The following is a 20722-nucleotide window of genomic DNA, read 5'->3' on the forward strand; positions in this document are numbered from 1 at the left end:
GTCAAAATAGTTTTCCTAAAATGATTATTTAGGTCAAATGTATATAACGCATTATATTGGTCAAAAACTAGGTCATAGGGTTAACATATTGAAATACTCCCTTATAGTTATGGAGGTCACACTTGGTCAGGTACTGATGAACAGGTAGTCACCATGCCTGACTCTAAGACTGCATTAGAAAAGGTATGAAACGTCAAATCATAGAACTATTTGTTGATGACAGGCGAATGATAAAGACCATCACAGTCCTCTTCCGTCATGGCATTGTTAATAGTGTTTGTCCAAATGATTTCGTCATGTGTGGCTCATTCATAACAATAACCAGCCGGATTGAATTTTATCCTCAAAATTATTTACTATTTAGTCCAACAATACATTTTATGTACTTACGGACCTATGACATAAATAAATAAAATCAATACCATGAACATGAACATTTTTTATAGAAGTTGTGACAATGTTCTTGTGAGTTTGGTTTGTGGTCACCATGCCGGACAAGTGGGTTTCCTCCGGGTACTCCTTTTCCCCCCACAACACCAGACCTAACTCTGGCGTAACATCGTGCCAGCGAGAGTGATTAATATAATGTTGTAATAACTTGTTTTATAATCGTTGTTAAATAAAGAAGTTTAGACTAAACAATGTTCTCAAAACGTTCTTTCTAGCTTCCCATGTTGAGTTCTTTAGTCAAATGCACGTTACAAAGGGAGGCAATTTGATATCTATCTGACTATCAAGTGTCTATGTAGGGATTGACGATCGTGGACGCACGTTGACGTACGTTTAAGGCTGTTTGACGATAATGTTATACGCCGCTGATTAATTTCCCTATACATTTCAATGCAAAAAAATGCAACACTTTAAACAGATTGAACAAATGCCATTGAAAGCGTTTATGCCGACCATGTAATTTCGTTGTAATTAAGTTTAAAACAATAAATCAAAGCGTTTAATGTTTAAATGGCCTTCGGCCTGCTAGGATTTCTGAGTTTAGTCATGCAATTGTAAAACAAATTTACATCACTTATAAAGATAGAATATTCATGTTCATGAATTCCTTCGCAATGTCAGGCTTCTTACGCAAAATTCATTGGGATCGATTTACATAATCATACACTATTTATTCCCTGTATGTATGGATGAATCTTAACATTGCGCTCACCCTATGCCATTCGAGGACAAAATGAACAGTTTTATGCTTTATAAATATGCAAACTGCTCAAAACTCCGGGATGAAATTACTGAGACAATCTAAGAAATCTCCACACGCTTTCCGTTCCAATCAGTATTACATGACTATTTCACAAATTGTAGCAGGTCGAAAGCACGTCGACGCTTTAAGCGCTTTGTTTTTAAATGTAAAAGTGTAACATATGCATTTGCAGACGCATTTTCATTATGAATTATACAGAAGGCATCCTGAACCACATCCTGATAGTAAGCGTTTAGTTAAAGCAGTCTCACAGCTGCACTTTCACAGATTTACCGTTTTATCAAAAAAAAATGTCTTCGACCGTTTTGTCAACTTTTTTTAAATTTATTTTTTGTCTTGGAATGAGCCAATTTCTGAGTAAATATCTGCAAACCAGTGATAAAAGATTGCTGAGAATAGACCACATTGCAGGTATCTCATGTTTTATGCCTAAACACGTTACTAACGGTTTAAGAAAAATGCATACAACTTCAATTTTATAAATTAAGTATGAAAATCTGCGATCTGATTTTTGTCAGCAGTCTAATATCACTGGTTTCCAGGCTTTTTCGTATGAATTGGCTCGTCCGAATACAAAAAGTTGTCAAAACGTTTAATCTGTGAGAGTGCAGCTTTAAAACGTACCAGAATAGTTGAATATCAGTACCAGACGAAAATTATCCGGTAAAACATGTCACGTATTGATCTATGGATAGTTTAACAAGACAATATTTCCCACTTTAATCCCGTAATCCAATTAGACGAACTATCATAACAATCAAATCGGGTAGCCGGACAGCCTTTTATGATACCGGCATAAGATCTTACCGTCCTTGTGAAACAAGACGCAGTGGAATTATGTTCCCATAATCCGTTTACACTTTTATAATTACAACCCAATTAGATACGCGAAAGGTTTATTATGATTAGTCCATTTTAGAAATTACTGTCAAATAGTATGAAATAGTATAGATAGATATAGTAGGTTTTTCATCGCTCTGTCAGCGTGGGAATAGCCTGTCAACATTCTATTTTTAAGCACCGGGGGCTTTGGAAAGATTATTTAGTGTAGCACAATCTATAGTCAAGTCAATTATTTTATTTTAGCACCGGGCTATGGAAATATTATTTAGTTTAACATAACCTATGGTCATGTCATTAATTCTATTTTTAGCACCAGGGCTATGGAAATATTATTTAGTGTAGAATAACCCGTAGTCAAGTCAATTATTCTAATTTTAACACACGGGGGGGGGGGGGGGGGCTATGGAAAGATAATTTAGTGTAACATAACCTATATCCAAGTCAATTAATCTATTTTAGCATCGGGGGCTTTGGAAAGATTATTTAGTGTAGCATAACCTATAGCCAAGTCAGTCACTAATCGTATGTTCAGTGTTCCTACTCAACTCTTTCGGCTCAGAATCTACAGATCCGAGTTACCCGTGCTGTTATCACTAAAATGATATTAGATACTTATAAGCCGTTATTAATGCAATTTTATCAATGCAATTTAAAATCTTTATTAAACTTGGTCTTATATTTATGACACACAATGGAGAAGTCGGAGCACTCGACGCTACCAAGCTAATCTCCTGCTTACCCATTAAATGTCCAAATGAAAAGCTCATTTCAATATGGTAGATAAACTATGAAACCTTTGCTTTCTAACATATTAGACTTAAATTAGCCAAATTGTTCTTAATGGAGCACCCCAAACCCCTTTAACATTTGTATAGCTTTTTCGGAGGTCGGGGACACAAGCCTCCAAGGTGTGTGCTTAAAATGCGCCATCTCTAACGTCAAAGCCTGGATACGTCTCTGGTTTTAACAAGTTTTAAAAGTGCATTCTACTATGGATCATTTTGAAAACCTTGGTCAATATCAAGTTGAAAATGATTCTCGAACAAAACTTATACCTATGGAATGCTCTTAAAAAGTAAAACATGTATCATGCCATGAAACTATGTAGTAAAAAAATAGTCGAGATGAGTATGTTCGTGATATTGGGCCCAGACCTAGGCAGAACATATGCACCAGTCAATTGTAACCACGCCCACCCACCCCCTACAGGTCCGGGGGTATACCGGGGATAGCCGGGGAAATGGGCCGTGTTTTACCTTTCAGGCGGCTCCGCAGTGCCGGGTGAATCTGGTGGTTTTGTCTTTGCGCAAAATATAGCGGGGAATCGGCCTTACCTAGGGTCCCTTGGGTGCGGGGGCATTTGGCGGGGATATAACCATCAATTCGTCCCCGCAGGACGGGGATTTTACCCGGGGTTGGCTGGACCGTAAGTCAAAGTCCCCGCTATTCCCCGCACCTGGGGGGCGTGGTTGCACTTGACTGGTGCATTATTTTGTCTTAAATTTATTGTGAAGCCGCGCCCTGATTAAAAAAGGAAGTATATTGCATAAAAAATAAACCAAAGTTAATACAATCTGGGCGTAGGTCCCATGTCAATTCGTCTATTACTATGTACTATACTATTCGGTTTGCCTGAGGCTATACTACACTAAATAATTAGTCATGCAGTAATTATGAACTCGGTCATTTGACATTTCTACCCGCCGGATACATGTATTCACAACTTAAAACTGAGAGTATCAATTAGATACGCAAAAATTACAGCATATTGAATATAAACATAACATAAATGTTATGTTATGTTAAAGAATATAAACATATTGACTTCAAATTAGAAATACGATTGTTTAACGCAGGACTAGTAAGAGTTAATTGTTAATTACAACGATGTTCGAGAGTATCAAGTGACTGACTTCATGATGAAGTGTGTAAAACAAGGTAACTTGTACAAGAAGTAATCGCATGACTGACTAAAAAAAGGATATACCACATGAATTGTGAAATGTAAGCAGTGATTAGAAATGAAAAACCGCTTCTCCCACCTTAGCGGTTTGTACATAATCGATTAGAAGTTTCATACCTTTCGCCCTGCTGTTTCTGCCTAGGATATTATTTTGCTTTGCAATACACCTTATTCATATAAAGCGTGATACATTGAAAGTACAAGAAATAGATACATGTATATATCACGAAATAGTTCTTTAATTGATCCACAGTGAAGTGCTTTTTCAGGATGTGTTTTAAGTGAAGTGGTGAACTATTAAACCGAAACATGGTCATACAGTATTCATGTTGATCAGAGGAGCTAATACAATATCGATACAGGGATACTATTGTATTACTCTAAACAGATTGTTAAAGCTTGGATGGTAAAAGTTGTAGGGTTGTAATCTGATAAGCACATGTTTTGTTGACTTGGGACATAAACTGTGTGTTTATGACTAATCTAAACAACCTGTGGAGTCGTTTTATTAAGGTACTTGAATGTGATGGATTCGTCTAAACGTCCGCCTGGTGTCCATTGAATTTTAAAGACATCATTTATTCTTCCTTGTGTTTGTTTGTTTGTTATAAATAAATCAGTAAAGAAGAGGATTAAAACTAGTTTTCTGCCTGGTATTCAATAGCCTGATTTGAGGAGCAGGAAGGTTAAGTGGTGTTGACATTCATTAGTGGAGGATGTCTTAATAAATAAACAATACCGATATAGTTCTGCAGTATTGAAATATTGAACAGCCAGGGAAGTATAAAAAGTGTATATCGTGACTTTGTTAAACGGACTACGGAACAAAATCGATCGATAGCAAACACTTCAAACTGGAACGAAGGAAATCGTGTTTGAATAAATGTGTACACGTCGAAGTGAATTATATACTGTCACAGTTTTATTTCAATGGAATATGGTTTGAAGAAGAGTTGATTCGTGAATTGTGGTGATTCGACAGTGGTTGATTCAGAATCTCGTCACGTGTGCATGGTCAGCTAGGATAATACATCACACATTAATAACCATGGCGCGGCTGGCAAATTCGTCGGTCAATCTAGTCATTAAATACTTGTTATTCTTCATCAACTTTATCGTGTTTGTAAGTATAGTCACTACATTACCTTGTGTGTAATTGGAGATTTTATCTTCAAAAACATGTTCAATATGAGCCGAGACCAAGTTGTTAGAAATACGTATCTAACGGAGGTCAGGCATTTTATCTGACGCACAAAGATCCTTTTGATAGAGATCAAGTAAACAGCAGGTTTTTCATAGAATATCATAACCATACATCTGTTTGTCAAAAGATACCTGCTGTTTTGTTCGATCGAATCATTTCAATAGAGTTGCTCCTTCACATTTAACCTGTTCAAGTTTTAAGACAGAAGCACTGAAATTATGACTGCATTTACTATGCTGTTGGCATACATAGTAGTTAATCACAAACATGCATCTATATAACAGATAGGAATTGCACAATATGTTCTCGTAATTACTTACATGATCAGCAAAATCTATACCTCATGCAAATATCGAGCACGTTTTTTCTAGCCTGTCTGGTGTTCGAAGAAAAGGAGTAGCAGTATTGTAACAGGCTGGGTGTTGTATTGTCATTGGTTTGGTATCGTTGTCGAAAAATTGACATTGGCTTGGTGTCGTTGTCGAAAAATTGTCATTGGCTTTCTGTCGTTTTCGAAGTATTGACATTGGCTTGGTGTTGTTGTCGAAGTATTGTCATAGGCTTGGTGTCGTTGTCGAAGTATTGTCATAGGCTTGGTGTCGTTGTCAAAGTATTGTCATAGGCTTGGTGTCGTTGTCAAAGTATTGTCATAGGCTTGGTGTCGTTGTCAAAGTATTGTCATAGACTTGGTGTCGTTGTCGAAGTCTTGTCATAGGCTTGGTGTCGTTGTCGAAGTCTTGTCATAGGTTTGGTGTCGTTGTCAAAGTATTGTCATAGGCTTTGTGTCGTTGTCGAAGTATTGTCATAGGCTTGGTGTCGTTGTCAAAGTATTGTCATAGGCTTGGTGTCGTTGTCGAAGTCTTGTCATAGGCTTGGTGTCGTTGTCGAAGTCTTGTCATAGGCTTGGTGTCGTTGTCGAAGTCTTGTCATAGGCTTGGTGTCGTTGTCGAAGTCTTGTCATAGGCTTGGTGTCGTTGTCAAAGCATTGTTATAGGCTTGGTGTTGTTGTCGAAGCATTGTCATAGGCTTGGTGTCGTTGTCGAAGTCTTGTCATAGGCTTGGTGTCGTTGTCGAAGTCTTGTCATAGGCTTGGTGTCGTTGTCAAAGCATTGTTATAGGCTTGGTGTTGTTGTCGAAGCATTGTCATTGGTTTGTAGTCGTTGTCAAAGCATTGTCATAGGCTTGGTGTTGTTGTCGAAGCATTGTCATAGGCTTGGTGTCGTTGTCGAAGTCTTGTCATAGGCTTGGTGTAGTTGTCGAAGTCTTGTCATAGGCTTGGTGTCGTTGTCGAAGTCTTGTCATAGGCTTGGTGTCGTTGTCAAAGCATTGTTATAGGCTTGGTGTTGTTGTCGAAGCATTGTCATTGGTTTGTAGTCGTTGTCAAAGAATTGTCATAGGCTTGGTGTTGTTGTCGAAGCATTGTCATAGGCTTGGTGTCGTTGTCGAAGTCTTGTCATAGGCTTGGTGTCGTTGTCGAAGTCTTGTCATAGGCTTGGTGTCGTTGTCAAAGCATTGTTATAGGCTTGGTGTTGTTGTCGAAGCATTGTCATAGGCTTGGTGTCGTTGTCGAAGTATTGTCATAGGCTTGGTGTTGTTGTCAAAGCATTGTCATAGGCTTGGTGTTGTTGTCAAAGCATTGTTATAGACTTGGTGTCGTTGTCAAAGCATTGTTATAGGCTTGGTGTCGTTTTCGAAGCATTGTCATAGGCTTGGTGTTGTTGTCAAAGCATTGTCATAGGCTTGGTGTTGTTGTCAAAGCATTGTGATAGGCTTGGTGTCGTTGTCGAAGTCTTGTCATAGGCTTGGTGTCGTTGTCGAAGCATTGTCATAGGCTTGGTGTTGTTGTCAAAGCATTGTCATAGGCTTGGTGTCGTTGTCAAAGCATTGTGATAGGCTTGGTGTCGTTGTCGAAGTCTTGTCATAGGCTTGGTGTTGTGTCAAAGCATTGTTATAGGCTTGGTGTCGTTGTCAAAGCATTGTGATAGGCTTGGTGTCGTTGTCGAAGTCTTGTCATAGGCTTGGTGTCGTTGTCAAAGCATTGTCATAGGCTTGGTGTCGTTGTCGAAGTCTTGTCATAGGCTTGGTGTCGTTGTCAAAGCATTGTTATAGGCTTGGTGTCGTTGTCGAAGCATTGTCATAGGCTTGGTGTCGTTGTCGAAGCATTGTCATAGGCTTGGTGTTGTTGTCAAAGCATTGTCATAGACTTCATGTCGTTGTCGAAGTCTTGTCATAGGCTTGGTGTCGTTGTCGAAGTATTGTCATAGGCTTGGTGTTGTTGTCGAAGCATGGTCATTGGTTTGGAGTCGTTTTCGAAGCATTGTCATAGGCTTGGTGTTGTTGTCAAAGCATTGTCATAGACTTCGTGTCGATGTCGAAGTCTTGTCATAGGCTTGGTGTCGTTGTCGAAGTATTGTCATAGGCTTGGTGTTGTTGTCGAAGCATGGTCATTGGTTTGGAGTCGTTTTCGAAGCATTGTCATAGGTATGGAGTCTTTTTCGAAACATTGTCATTTGCTTGGTTTCGTTGTAGAAGTATGTTCATGTGCTTGGTGTAGTTCTCGGAGTATTGTCAGGATCTGGTCGCGTTATGTTCGACGGCATCGTTGTGTAAAAAGAGTTATTCGTAGCCATTACTTATTAGGCCGTTCAAGATATTTCTTATGCACCTAGGTATACACGTCGCAAGAGACACTATGCATTTGTATAGCAATGCCAAAATCTCTAGTTTAAATAATTGTTGAAAAGTGCGCCTCATTCGGCTTGTGAAAAGTAGTCGACCCATTCGCTCCGTGGTGCTCTTGTTTATGTGTCTGTCCGGCTGTGTTTATGTATGAGTATTTTAGCTTAGACTAAAGCTCATTTGTAAAGAAATATTTAATAATATCACATAAATAAAGATATATGGTTTCTTCATTTCAATTTTTGACCTAAAACGTTAAATCGGACAAGAATTAAAGGGGGCGCACGCGCCGGTACCCCCCTACCTCCACCCCGTCCCATCGTCGTTTTAAACCCTAGTATTTATGAAAATTGATTGAGATCTGTAGCACATAACCCTCGAACAAAGCAGGTCTGGTTTGTAATTATAAATTACTAATTAGCATGGCTATCTCGGTCTGATTAAATCAACAGCCGCGCCCTCACGTCCCTGATAAGACGAACAGCGGACCAGTTTGAATTAGTTAGTTCATGCTGATATAATTATGCTCGATCGTTAAGATTCATATGTTTCACTTTGTTTCCTGTGTATAGACATCGGTACCCTGTATGCCATGATAAAACGCTCCTAGTGAGGCTGGGACCCACGACCGTTCTAACAGGAAGTCCAGTTCTTTTTTCAGTTTTTATTTTTCTTGCAAGCCATTTTTCATGAAAATAAAGTACAATAAATGACAAGTGCTAATCATGGTACCAGCAGTGTATAAAACAGGGGCGGCTCCAGGATTTGACAGTAGAGCGGACGTTACTTAGTGCTTTTTCTCCTATATTGAAATATAAAGTAAACTTGGACGATTTCCTTTTTTTTTTTTGGGGGGGGAGGGGGGTATAGGGATTTCTAACAGAGCAGATTTCTAGCCCCCACCCCCTCCCCCGCTGGATCCGCTTGACACGGATTTACCAGTACTAAACGTCTTCGGCTTGTACCATGTTTTTTAAGATACATGCCAGATTATTTCTTTAAATTTCAACTAGTTAAGACCAAATAAATGAAACCATATCCAATCGTCAGAGCTGTGGGACCACTCTGGATGTCATTCAAGGTCTCGCAGTATTTGGGGCACAAAATTACTTCTGTGGTGAATATCTCATCAACCGATGGAGGACACAACTCCCTCTTTGGGTTCATTTGTTTTAAGTCACACTTGAGGATGTGACGGGGTCAAGCCATAATGCAGCCATCGTAGGGGGCGGGCAGACCTTTATAAACTCACCAACAACAACAATCGTCTTGTACATCTGGACATTTTCAGATTATATTGACAAAATGTCATTGGGATATCGGCCCATGCATAAGAATTTTGGTGCACCATTTGAATTTTTACCGGCCTTCGCAGAAAACTGGTCACGATCAGTAGATCAATGTTTCAAAATACGTTTCAGTGCGTGTGTTTTAAGATTGAAATGCTATTCGTTGATATCTAGCCAATGCGTTTGCTAAATGACATTGACCTGTGTCTTGTGCACAAGTGTGATAGCATATTAAGTACGTAATAGAAGCTTCGAAATCCGGATATTTGGGTGATTGTTTGAAACTGATACGACGAGTACATTAATTTATAACTTCCTGTTTGAACTAGTGCCACTTTAAACATTTCAGGTTATATTTATGACCAACGCTATTTCGAAATTGTCAGCTTGCATTTATCGTGCATTTTGTTTCAGTAGTTATATCACACATAATGATTACCATTGCTAGATGTTTTATTGATCCATTCACTAAAGGTTAAGGTCATCTCGAATGTGCTTGAATTCTCTATCCCTAGCGGACGTAGGTTTGATGGTCGCTTTCATTATCTCTAGCGGTCGTAGGTTTTATGGTTGTTGTCATTATCCTTAGCGGTCGCAGGTTTGACGGTCGTTGTCGTTATCAAAAGCGGTCGTAGGTTTGATGATCGCTTTCTCTATTCATAACGGTCGTAGGTTTGATGGTCGCGTTCTCTATCCCTAGAGGTCGTAGGTTTGATGGTCGCTTTCATAATCTCTAGCGTGTGTAGGTCTGATGGTCATTGCCATTATCCCTAGCGGTCGTAGGTTTGCTGGTCGTTGTCATTATATCTGGCGGCCGTTGGGTTGATGGTCGTTGTCATTCTCTCCAGCAGTCGTATGTTTTATGGTCGTTGTCATTATCCCTTGAGGTCGCAGGTTTGATTAACGTTGTCATTATCTCTAGCGGTCGTAGGTTTGATGGTCGTTGTCCTTATCTCTAGCAGTCGTAGGTTTGATGGTCGTTGTCATTAACTCAAGCGGTTGTAGTTTTTTTATGGTCGTTGTCATCCTCACTTGCGGTCGTAGGTTTGATGGTCGTTGTCATTACCCCTAACATCAGGATGATACTCCGGTCATGTTTCCTACCAAAGAGGATAAGTCCTACGTGTAAGACTTGCCCATGGTGGCCCATACATTTGTTACACCAGACTATTTTTATGTCAAATTTATTTTTACTATTATTCCAATATTTCATGATTGTGTCCAGTAGGAAGCGGGACAATTTCGTTGATCTCGGCCAACTTCTGTGTCCTTGAATTTTACCCGAAATGAAGGAGACCGTTTCTAGCGCGTACGGGTAAATTAACAAAAATCCTACCCCCCCCCCCCCCAAAAAAAAAAACCGAAACCGATAAATATAGGCTTAATTACATTTGATATGTTGCTATATTTGTGCAAAATGGTGTATTTTTCTGAATTCGATAAGTATTGAACCTACCATATTGTCATGCAAAACATTCTCCAATAACTGGGGTTGGGGTATGCGATCCTCCCTGGACCTTATCATTTGAGTTCATTATATATATGTACCATAATTTCTAGATCGTGTCTGAGAAGGTCAACCCATCTCAGTACAATGATAGCGCATAATATAATTATACTTCATTCTGCTAAATTGAAATTTTAATAATTTTCTCATCTAGCTCGTGTCTGGTGCGGTGGCGGGGCTGATGATCTGGATTCTGGTCGAGAAAGAGAAGACAGTCTCGAGCATATATGATTTTTTCCTGGACGGGGCATGCATCTTCCTTTTGGTGTCGCTCATCGCATTCGTCGTCTCGTTTCTCGGATGGATCGGGGCGTTCCGAGAAAATATTTGCTGTCTAAAAGGTGTAAGTTTGTTTTGGAGGTTTGCTATATAATTTTGCCTTGTAATTATTTGATTAACGTTTGCCTCAATAATTTTCTTGATAGATCTATACATTTCACTGAACACACTATACAGTCCAACCCCGTTGGCTCGAACTCCCAGGGACCGGCGAAAATACCTCGAGCCTCGGAAAAATCGAGCCAAGCGAGAACTGTTACCTTCAGAAATGGGTCTTTAGCATCTAGTTCGAACCAAAGAGATATTCGAGCAGCCAAACGAAATCGAGCCAATGGGGTTCAAATGTATAAGTAAATGAGAAACCTAGTCGGTCTTTATCAACCCTTTGGGTAACCGTACCTCTTTCTACAACCTTCCAACTAGCAAAAACGAACAGTTGTATACCCCCCCCCCCCAAGTTACGCACCCTCTAATGTCTATTCCTGGATCCGGCCCTGAACAATAAACTATGAAACATGAACACACCGCCTCCTATGTTATTTTTGTTATAACTGAATGATTTAAATGATCACCACAGCTCTGTTTTCGATTTTCAGTACCATTGGACAATGACAATCCTGTTTTTCGTGCAAATTGTCATCGTTATTCTAATATTCGTGGTCGTATTTGTACCGGAGGCCCGGAATCAGTTGGGCATTTACCCAGAAGACAGTCTACGGGTAGCTATCGAGAAATACAGGGACGACCCGGACATGCAGAATCTTATAGACAACTTCCAGCTCACGGTACACTGAACATAACATAGCATTTATTAAGCTGTAAATGTTAAAAAATCATAGCAAACAAATACAATTTATAGTCTCCGTTAAGGTTTGAACAGAAATACTGACATGACAGTGTTATAACACCTATACATCAATCAAGGAATTCACATGTATGGACAAGATAAAATCAATGTTTTCAAATGAAGACCGATGTTAACAGCACTATTCACGTACACATATGACAGTGCTCTTTAGAAATCACGAACAAATAGGACTGTGCTCTTTAGAAGTCACGCACACATATGGCAGTGTTCTTAAGAAGTCACGAACACGTAGGACTGTGCTCTTTAGAAGTCACGCCCACATATGGTAGTGCTCTTTAGAAGTCACGTACACATAGGACTCCGCTTTTTAGAAGTCACCTACACATAGGAATTCGCTCTTTAGAAGTCACGTTCTAATAGGACTGAGCTCTTTAGAAGTCAGGTACAATAGGACAGTGCTCTTTAAAAGACACGTACTCATAGGACTGTACTCTTTAGAAGACACATACGCGTAAAACTGTGCTGTCTGAAGACACGTAAACGTAGGACAGTGTTCTTTAGAAGTTACGTACACATATGGCAGTGCTCTGTAGAAGACACATACACATATGGTAGTGCTCTAAAGAAGACACATACACGTAGGACTGTGCTCTTAAGAAGACACATACACATTGGACTGTGCTCTCTAGAAGACGTACACGTGGGACTGTGCTCTTTAGAAGACAGGTACACGTAGGACTGTGCTCTCTAGAAGACGTACACGTGGGACTGTGCTCTCTAGAAGACGTACACGTGGGACTGTGCTCTTAAGAAGACAGGTACACGTAGGACTGTGCTCTCTAGAAGACGTACACGTAGGACTGTGCTCTCTAGCAGACGTACACGTGGGACTGTGCTCTAAAGAAGACACGTACACGTGGGACTGTGCTCTTAAGAAGACACGTACACGTATGACTGTGCTCTTAAGAAGACGCATACACGTAGGACTGTGCTCTTGAGAAGACACGTACACGTATGACTGTGCTCTTAATAAGACACGTACACGTGGGACTGTGCTCTTAATAAGACACGTACACGTATGACTGTGCTCTTAATAAGACACGTACACGTAGGACTGTGCTCTTAATAAGACACGTACACGTATGACTGTGCTCTTAAGAAGACGCATACACGTAGGACTGTGCTCTTGAGAAGACACGTACACGTAGGACTGTGATCTTAAGAAGACACGTACAAGTAGGACTGTGCTCTTAAGAAGACACATACACGTAGGACTGTGCTCTTGAGAAGACACGTACACGTAGGACTGTGCTCTTAAGAAGACACGTACACGTATGACTGTGCTCTTAATAAGACACGTACACTTAGGACTGGGACATTTGAAGACACGTACACGTAGGACTGTGCTCTTTAGAAGACACGTGCACGTAGGGCAGTGATCTTTAAAAGTCACGTACACATAGGACTGTGCTCTTGAGAAGACACGTACACATATGCCAGTGCTCTTTAGAGACACGTACTCATAGGACTGTACTCTTTAGAAGTCACGTACTCATAGGACTTAGCTCTGTAGAAGACACATACACATATGGTACTGCTCTTTAGAAGACACATATACATTGGACTGTGCTCTCTAGAAGACACATACACGTAGGACTGTGCTCTTAAGAAGACACATACACGTAGGAGTGTGCTCTTAAGAAGACACATACACGTAGGATTGTGCTCTTAAGAAGACAGGTACACGTAGGACTGTGCTCTTAAGAAGACACGTACACGTAGGACTGTGCTCTTAAGAAGACAGGTACACGTAGGACTGTGCTCTTAAGAAGACACATACACGTAGGACTGTGATCTTAAGAAGACACATACACGTAGGACTGTGCTCTTAAGAAGACAGGTACACGTATGACTGTGCTCTTAAGAAGACATATACACGCAGGACTGTGCTCTTAAGAAGACAGGTACACGTAGGACTGTGCTCTTAAGAAGACACATACACGTAGGACTGTGCTCTTAAGAAGACACGTACACGTAGGACTGTGCTCTTGAGAAGACACATACACGTAGGACTGTGCTCTTAAGAAGACACATACACGTAGGACTGTGCTCTTAAGAAGACACATACACGTAGGACTGTGCTCTTAAGAAGACACATACACGTAGGACTGTGCTCTTAAGAAGACACATACACGTAGGACTGTGCTCTTAAGAAGACACATACACGTAGGATTGTGATCTTAAGAAGACACGTACAAGTAGGACTGAGCCCTTTAGATGACACGTACGCGTATGACTGTGCTCTTTCGAAGGCACGTACACATTGGACTGTGCTCTTAAGAAGATACGTACACGTAGGACTGTGCTCATAAGAAGACACATACACGTAGGACTGTGCTCTTAAGAAGACACATACACGTAGGACTGTGCTCTTAAGAAGACACATACACGTAGGACTGTGCTCGTAAGAAGACACATACACGTAGGACTGTGCTCTTAAGAAGACACATACACGTAGGACTGTGCTCTTAAGAAGACACATACACGTAGGACTGTGCTCGTAAGAAGACACATACACGTAGGACTGTGCTCTTAAGAAGACACATACACGTAGGATTGTGATCTTAAGAAGACACGTACAAGTAGATCTGAGCCCTTTAGATGACACGTACGCGTATGACTGTGCTCTTTCGAAGGCACGTACACATTGGACTGTGCTCTTAAGAAGATACGTACACGTAGGTCAGTGCTCGTAAGAAGACACGTACACGTATGACTGGGCTCTTTGGAAGACACGTACACGCAGTTCTTCGTGTGAATTCTATCCGATTTATTTCTTTTAAGTATAAAAATTTGAAATTTTGAACAAATATATTGTTTTGTGAATACGACCCCTTTAAATCATTAACTTGTATATTGTTGTTTATTTTGAAAAAAATTACCTGTGTATTAGTTATCCACGGCAACCAAGCGTATTCATAATGTATTTGATACCCTGGGAAACTTGGTTATGTTTGAATATTCATAGTCATTTTTCGACCAATGAAATAGCCGATAACAAAACGGAAAGAATCTCGACTCCGATCTCTATTTGAAGCATTCGGAACCGAGATTTTATCCGTAGCTTCTCGGCCATTTCCGTACCGCATGAGATGTGTCTCATGCGACCAATCAAACGGCTAGATTTCACCTCACTAAGTATTCATGAGTAAGAGATTTTAACGGCCGATTTGCCCAGGGTATGATGTGTGATTATATGTTATGAATTTGTTGGGGTGCCGAGGATGTGTATTAGAATGAAAGCTTTAAATGTAACTTCCACTTTATGTAGTTTAAGTGCTGCGGTATCTCTAACGACGAGTCTGGCTACAAGGACTGGACCAACAATATGTACTTCAACTGTAGCGACGCCATCCCGGATAGTATGAAGGGGAAGTTCGAGTTCTGCTCCGTGCCATTCTCTTGCTGTATTGATAAAGACGTACGTGTATAAGGGCAAGTTTTAAGTATCGCCCATGGCCGAGTGTGTACTACAGGTTAATCCCAGCCCGTGCGTAAGGTGTTTTGCGGAAACGAGGTTTACCAAATTTTCCCAGAACGTCCTGTGCGATGATTGGGATGAGCCTATTTTACAGCCATGTTAGTTGCTTTTCCCATGTTAGTCCCACCTCAAATAAACAAATTATAGTAAAGATGTGTTTCAAATCATTTTTACAAAATGGTACTGCTTTTGCCCGTGGGTAAATCTTTACCCGCAAATAATATTTTCCACAATTAATACAATTGTTTCCATATACCAAAAAGGATGGATAAATGTCGAACCCATAGTTCATATGAAGGACACCGAATTTAATTTGAAAAAAGAGGTGCAGATAACTAGTATTTCTACCTTATAAGACTATAGTAAAACCTACTCGTATTCCTAATGATTATGTATTTCTTTGTAATCTATTTCAGAGCGGAATAAAAAATTTAGAATGCGGAAAAAGAATGCAAAGTGCTGTAAGTGTTTATTGAGTACATTTAGAGGTATCGGTCATTTCTTGTATTTATCTTTGTTGTTAAGGTCAAGAGTTTTGCAAGCTTTTAACAACAGAGACGTTGCGAAACACTAAGTGTACTTGAACAATTTAGGGGAAGGGCGGCGCCGGGTGCAAAATGATTTTGTATTATGGGCATAGGGCCCATTAACCTTATGAATGTTTTTCAACGTAACATACTTGTTTTAACTTTAGTACTCTCCTTGATATAATTATTTGATTGTTTTGAACCATTAACCATCTCTGCAGGATCCATTAACCCGGACCGCGGCCATCCACACCGACGGCTGTCTTAAGGCCATTACCGACTTCATGAATAATAACGTCATTGTCGTTGGAGGGGTACTAATGGGCGTATTTATACCACAGGTAAAATCAATCTTTCGTTGATTTAATTAAAGAGAAGGTAATCACGGATCGGACATTTATGGATATGCATTTTTTTCTGAGGTTTGTGACTATACATTTTTTAGTAAAGAGTGAAACAAATAATCACACATTTATAATTACATTTGCGACATATGCTGTCTTACAGGGCTTTAAAAACAAATGACAATATTGTACAAGGCATTCTCAACGAACTATCTGCAACTAAACACACGCACGCACGCACGCACGCACGCACGCACGCACGCACGCACACACACACACACACACACACACACACACACTGATTTTCTTACAAAAACAAATGGCAATGTTGCTTCAAGAATCAATGCCGTCCTTATTGTTTTAGCTGCATTTTCCATTCACTGACTTGATTAAAGACAAATGGCAATGTTGGTACAGGGTCAAGGCCGTCCTAATGAATTAGCAACATTTTTTATATTCACCGACTTGCTTTAAGACAAATTGAGTTGCTTACAATAAACTAGGTCGTCCTCATGAACTTTCTGCATTTTTCCATTCACTGACTTGCTTAAACACAAATTGCAATGTTGCTACAAGTAACTAGGATTTTCAAATAGATAAGCTGTACATATACAATCCACAAACTTTCTCATTTGAGGCCTTCTGATTCTTTTTGTCCAGAATTACTTTAGTTTTCAATGGAGAAAGGTAAGAAAAACTGATTTTAAAATCTGTGAATCAACAGAAATTTCTTATGGGCCTTACAAAATTTACTGCAAGTATAATCATGGGACATCTATTTCTCCCACCTCTGATAAGTAGATCCAATAATTTAACCATGCTAGAAATTCTTATCTTGCCCATGGGCGAAGATAAAATGCCCGTATTGAACTCCTTTTTAATGTTCGCCACATTGTAATTACCTCCCTTGTTGAAGACTGTCGTCTGTTGCTTCATGGAAACCTTGTATTGTGGCAATATTTAGAACGATAATTAATTATTTCTCGCTTCAAATGTCACCATAAAACAGTTTTCACGCACCTTTCAAGAAATAATGCTTCACTCTCCTTAGAACTATTCAAAGACCGATTTGACTATTAACATAATCTGAATCACTGCGCGCATATCCATGACAACCACGAATTAACGCATATCCATACGCAATTATTTTCACTAAGCACAAAAGAGTTCCAGCAAAAATATACATTTTTACTTAATTTTGTTTAACTGAGGTGGGAGAAAAAGCATCTACCATAACCGCCCGTGTAAGATAGGTTCATCCCGACCCTCGCGCAGAGTGTTTTGCGGAAACGAGGTAAACCTCGTTTCCGCAAAAAAACCTACGCTCGGGTCGGAATGAACCTATCTTACACTCTCGGCCATGGAAGATACTTATAATCTAACTTTGTCAGCTATGTAAACACTGTTTTAACTGGAACATCCAATTTCAATGCAAAATGTCACCAAAAGAAATCGTCTCTTTTCCCTCTCGTATAGATGGTGATGTCCTGGCTGTCCCGGAAGTTGATTACTCAGATCTACAAGCAGATGGCCAAGTGGAATCAGACCCAGTATCGCCCCCGTTAGTGGGATAGGGAATTAACGCGCCGGATACCTAGAGCACGTGCTGGCACGTGCGAAAGTGTACGCATATCAGATAACTGTGTTGTCGTGAATAACAATTTTATTTACCGAATTGGCACCGAAGAAAAAATGTAAATGAAAAGAAAATGTATCCTAGATTTACTCTGTACCTACGACTTTACTTATGAGTGACGTCATGAGTGACGTCATCTGTAGAGGAAAACGTTACGTTTTTCATTATTGCTAGATATATCACCTTATAAGCAGGCATCCATGGATAATTTAACAAAACAAAGTTATTAAATTTGATTTTTACACATTTTTATAACTTTGTATTATTGTCAAACCTATTGGTATAAAAGGTTTTTATTGTTAAGGTGAATAACTGAACGGGGCTCATTTTCGCAGACGACGTCACGTGATTATGTGGGCGTTGATGTTGTTTCTGTTCAGAGATTATTTTTATATAGGCGGGATATTTGTATTAACTTACTTATATAACGCAATTGTGTCGTTGACGTGGTTCCTCAAGAATGAAAGTAGTCTTGTTTCCCTTACATCCAAAAAGTGAAAGAACCAGTGCATTAACTTTCGAATGGGGAATAACTGAATGACTTCAAAATAGAAGCTGCCAAAGAGTTGTGAAACTTTAATGTGATATCATGTGTGTTTGGTACAACATAACTGTTCATGTGATTGTATGTATCTAAGAAATCCTTTTTCATATATTTTGTTATAATCCATTGTGTGAAACTATCATAACCGGGTCCCGGGATTACATTCCTTGTGGGCTTTTTTATTTCTTGATTTTATTTGTTGTGTATTTGTGATAACAATGTTCATGTTTTTTCGGTAGCGTTTATCAACAATAAACTCTTCTGTATGCCTGTATGTCTGTCATTTAATCTGCAGAGATCATTTAATGATATGTGGTCAGCCTACCGAGCTTGCTAAATATTTACAAACATATACCTATTTTCATGAATTTCCCAATGACGTTACTCTGCATATATCCTTATGCAAATTGGGGGTAAGGTGACCAAATATGGAAATCGAACTATTGCATTTATGTCTGGAAACCAGTGATATAAGACTGCTGACAAAATATCAGACCGCAGTTTTTCATAAGAACGTTCGAAAATAGATATTTATGGCTAAAAGCGTTTCTAACGCTTTAAGAAAAATGGTTTTTAAGCAGTTTGCCAAGAATTGAGATTTGTTATTTAGTGGGTAATCGTATATGACTGAATTGAATGCATTGACGCCAAAATTAGATGATTCTGAGACAAAAATTAAAACAAAAGTCAATTCTGTCAATATGTGGGAGTGCAGCTTTAATAAGTCATTTTTTACGTACTCAATAATTTTTAGAAGTGACAATTTCATTGTATGTTATACTGCGGCTATACAAGAGCAATGATATTTTGGTTTAACCCTTAAATGTTCCACGCATCCACTCCATAAAGCATAGTTTTATCTTTGAATATGCATTAATTATATTTCAAAGGTTTAATTAACTGAGGTGCTTTCACTAAATACATAGTTGACAGTGCAAAGCATATTATGATCTCAACCTAAATGATATTTACTATAATTCTAGTTAGAGGTTATAAACCAGTCAATTGTAACCACGCCCCTCCCCCCACCCCAGGTCCGGGGAATAGCGGGGACTTTGACTTTCGGTCCAGCCAACTCCGGGTAAAATCCCCGTCCTGCGGGGACAAACTGATGGTTAAATCCCCGCCAAATGCCCTCGCACCCCAGGGAGCCTAGGTAAGGCCCATTCCCCGCTATATTTTGTGCGAAGACAAAACCACCGCATTCACCCGGGACTGTGGGCCCATTTCCCCGGCTATCCTCGGTATACCCCCGGACGGGGGGAGGGGGTGGGCGTGGTTACAATTGACTGGTGCATAAAGTCTGCTAAATTGTAATTCCATCCTGCCTCCTATCATTTTAAAATCAGACAAAGAGGCGCAAAATGACTGTATAAAGTAAGATATTGCCAACTATGTATTGACGGGTTTAAAGATAACTACAAAAGAGCACGTGCAAAACATTGACATGTCAGTTTAATATAATGTTCAAAGGATTTATTCAACAGGTTGTATAGTACACATTTAGTGTTCGAAACTATGTGTAGGAGATAGCATTATTTTTCAAACCTACCGTACGCTCACTTTGGTAAACTTGTATGTGATCTTTTCGAACAAAATTTCACCAGTATCACTACCGAAAGTGTTTTGCTTATAGAAACACACATTTGAAATCATCGCCATAACCGTAATCTCGTATATCTAGAAAAACACAACATGTCATCAAGCTATAACCAGAAACTTTTCTATGTAGAAAACAACAACAACATTTTATAATCGCCATAACCGCAAGCGCTACTATCTAGAACAAAAACACAACATGTCACCAACGCCATAGCCACAAGCACATCAATTTAGAAACGCACAACTTGGTATATACATCACCAATGCAAGCGGTCCTATCATAAAACACACAATGTGTCATCTGCACCACCACCGCAACACTTTTTGAACATGATGCTTTAAGTTTATTATAGGCTGCTGATACATTATAACCAAAAACAAAACAAGATAAACAAATTTCAATATATATTCTCGATTCGAAGCAGTTGCGTTTATCAGAAAGTATTCGAAATTGCCGAAAGGCCGTTAATTTTAGGATTATATATATATGTTATAGGAGTGAATTCCTGCTTTTGTGTCATATGACCTGTTAAAAAAGGTCACAGTTTAACCTCGCGATTTAATTCGCTATGAAAAGATACACCCTAGTTAAAAATAAAAGATGCTCAAATCTTAAATCAAAATCTCGCCTCTTTTTGTTGCATTTTTAGGAGTGAACTTATTCGATTTAGTGCATTATTTGATCGAACATAAGATGCGAGGATGTACCGAATCAATTAATCGAACACAACATGAAAGGCTAG

The 20722-nt window shown here is 39.4% G+C and overlaps 1 protein-coding gene across 1 annotated transcript; it reads left to right on the plus strand.

Annotated features, from left to right (window-relative positions):
• The first annotated feature begins 4043 nt into the window (after window positions 1–4043).
• On the plus strand, window positions 4044–18645 carry LOC128211911 (tetraspanin-33-like). The gene is made up of 7 exons (XM_052917036.1): window positions 4044–5142; window positions 10853–11041; window positions 11574–11762; window positions 15117–15266; window positions 15743–15787; window positions 16075–16194; window positions 17674–18645. The coding sequence occupies exons 1-7, from the start codon at window positions 5068–5070 to the stop codon at window positions 17761–17763; spliced, it is 858 nt and encodes a 285-aa protein (XP_052772996.1). The 5' UTR covers window positions 4044–5067; the 3' UTR covers window positions 17764–18645.
• Window positions 18646–20722: the final 2077 nt, after the last annotated feature.

The sequence above is a fragment of the Mya arenaria genome, chromosome 12 (assembly GCF_026914265.1).
Source record: "Mya arenaria isolate MELC-2E11 chromosome 12, ASM2691426v1".
In the NCBI taxonomy this organism is placed as follows: Eukaryota; Metazoa; Mollusca; class Bivalvia; order Myida; family Myidae; genus Mya; species Mya arenaria.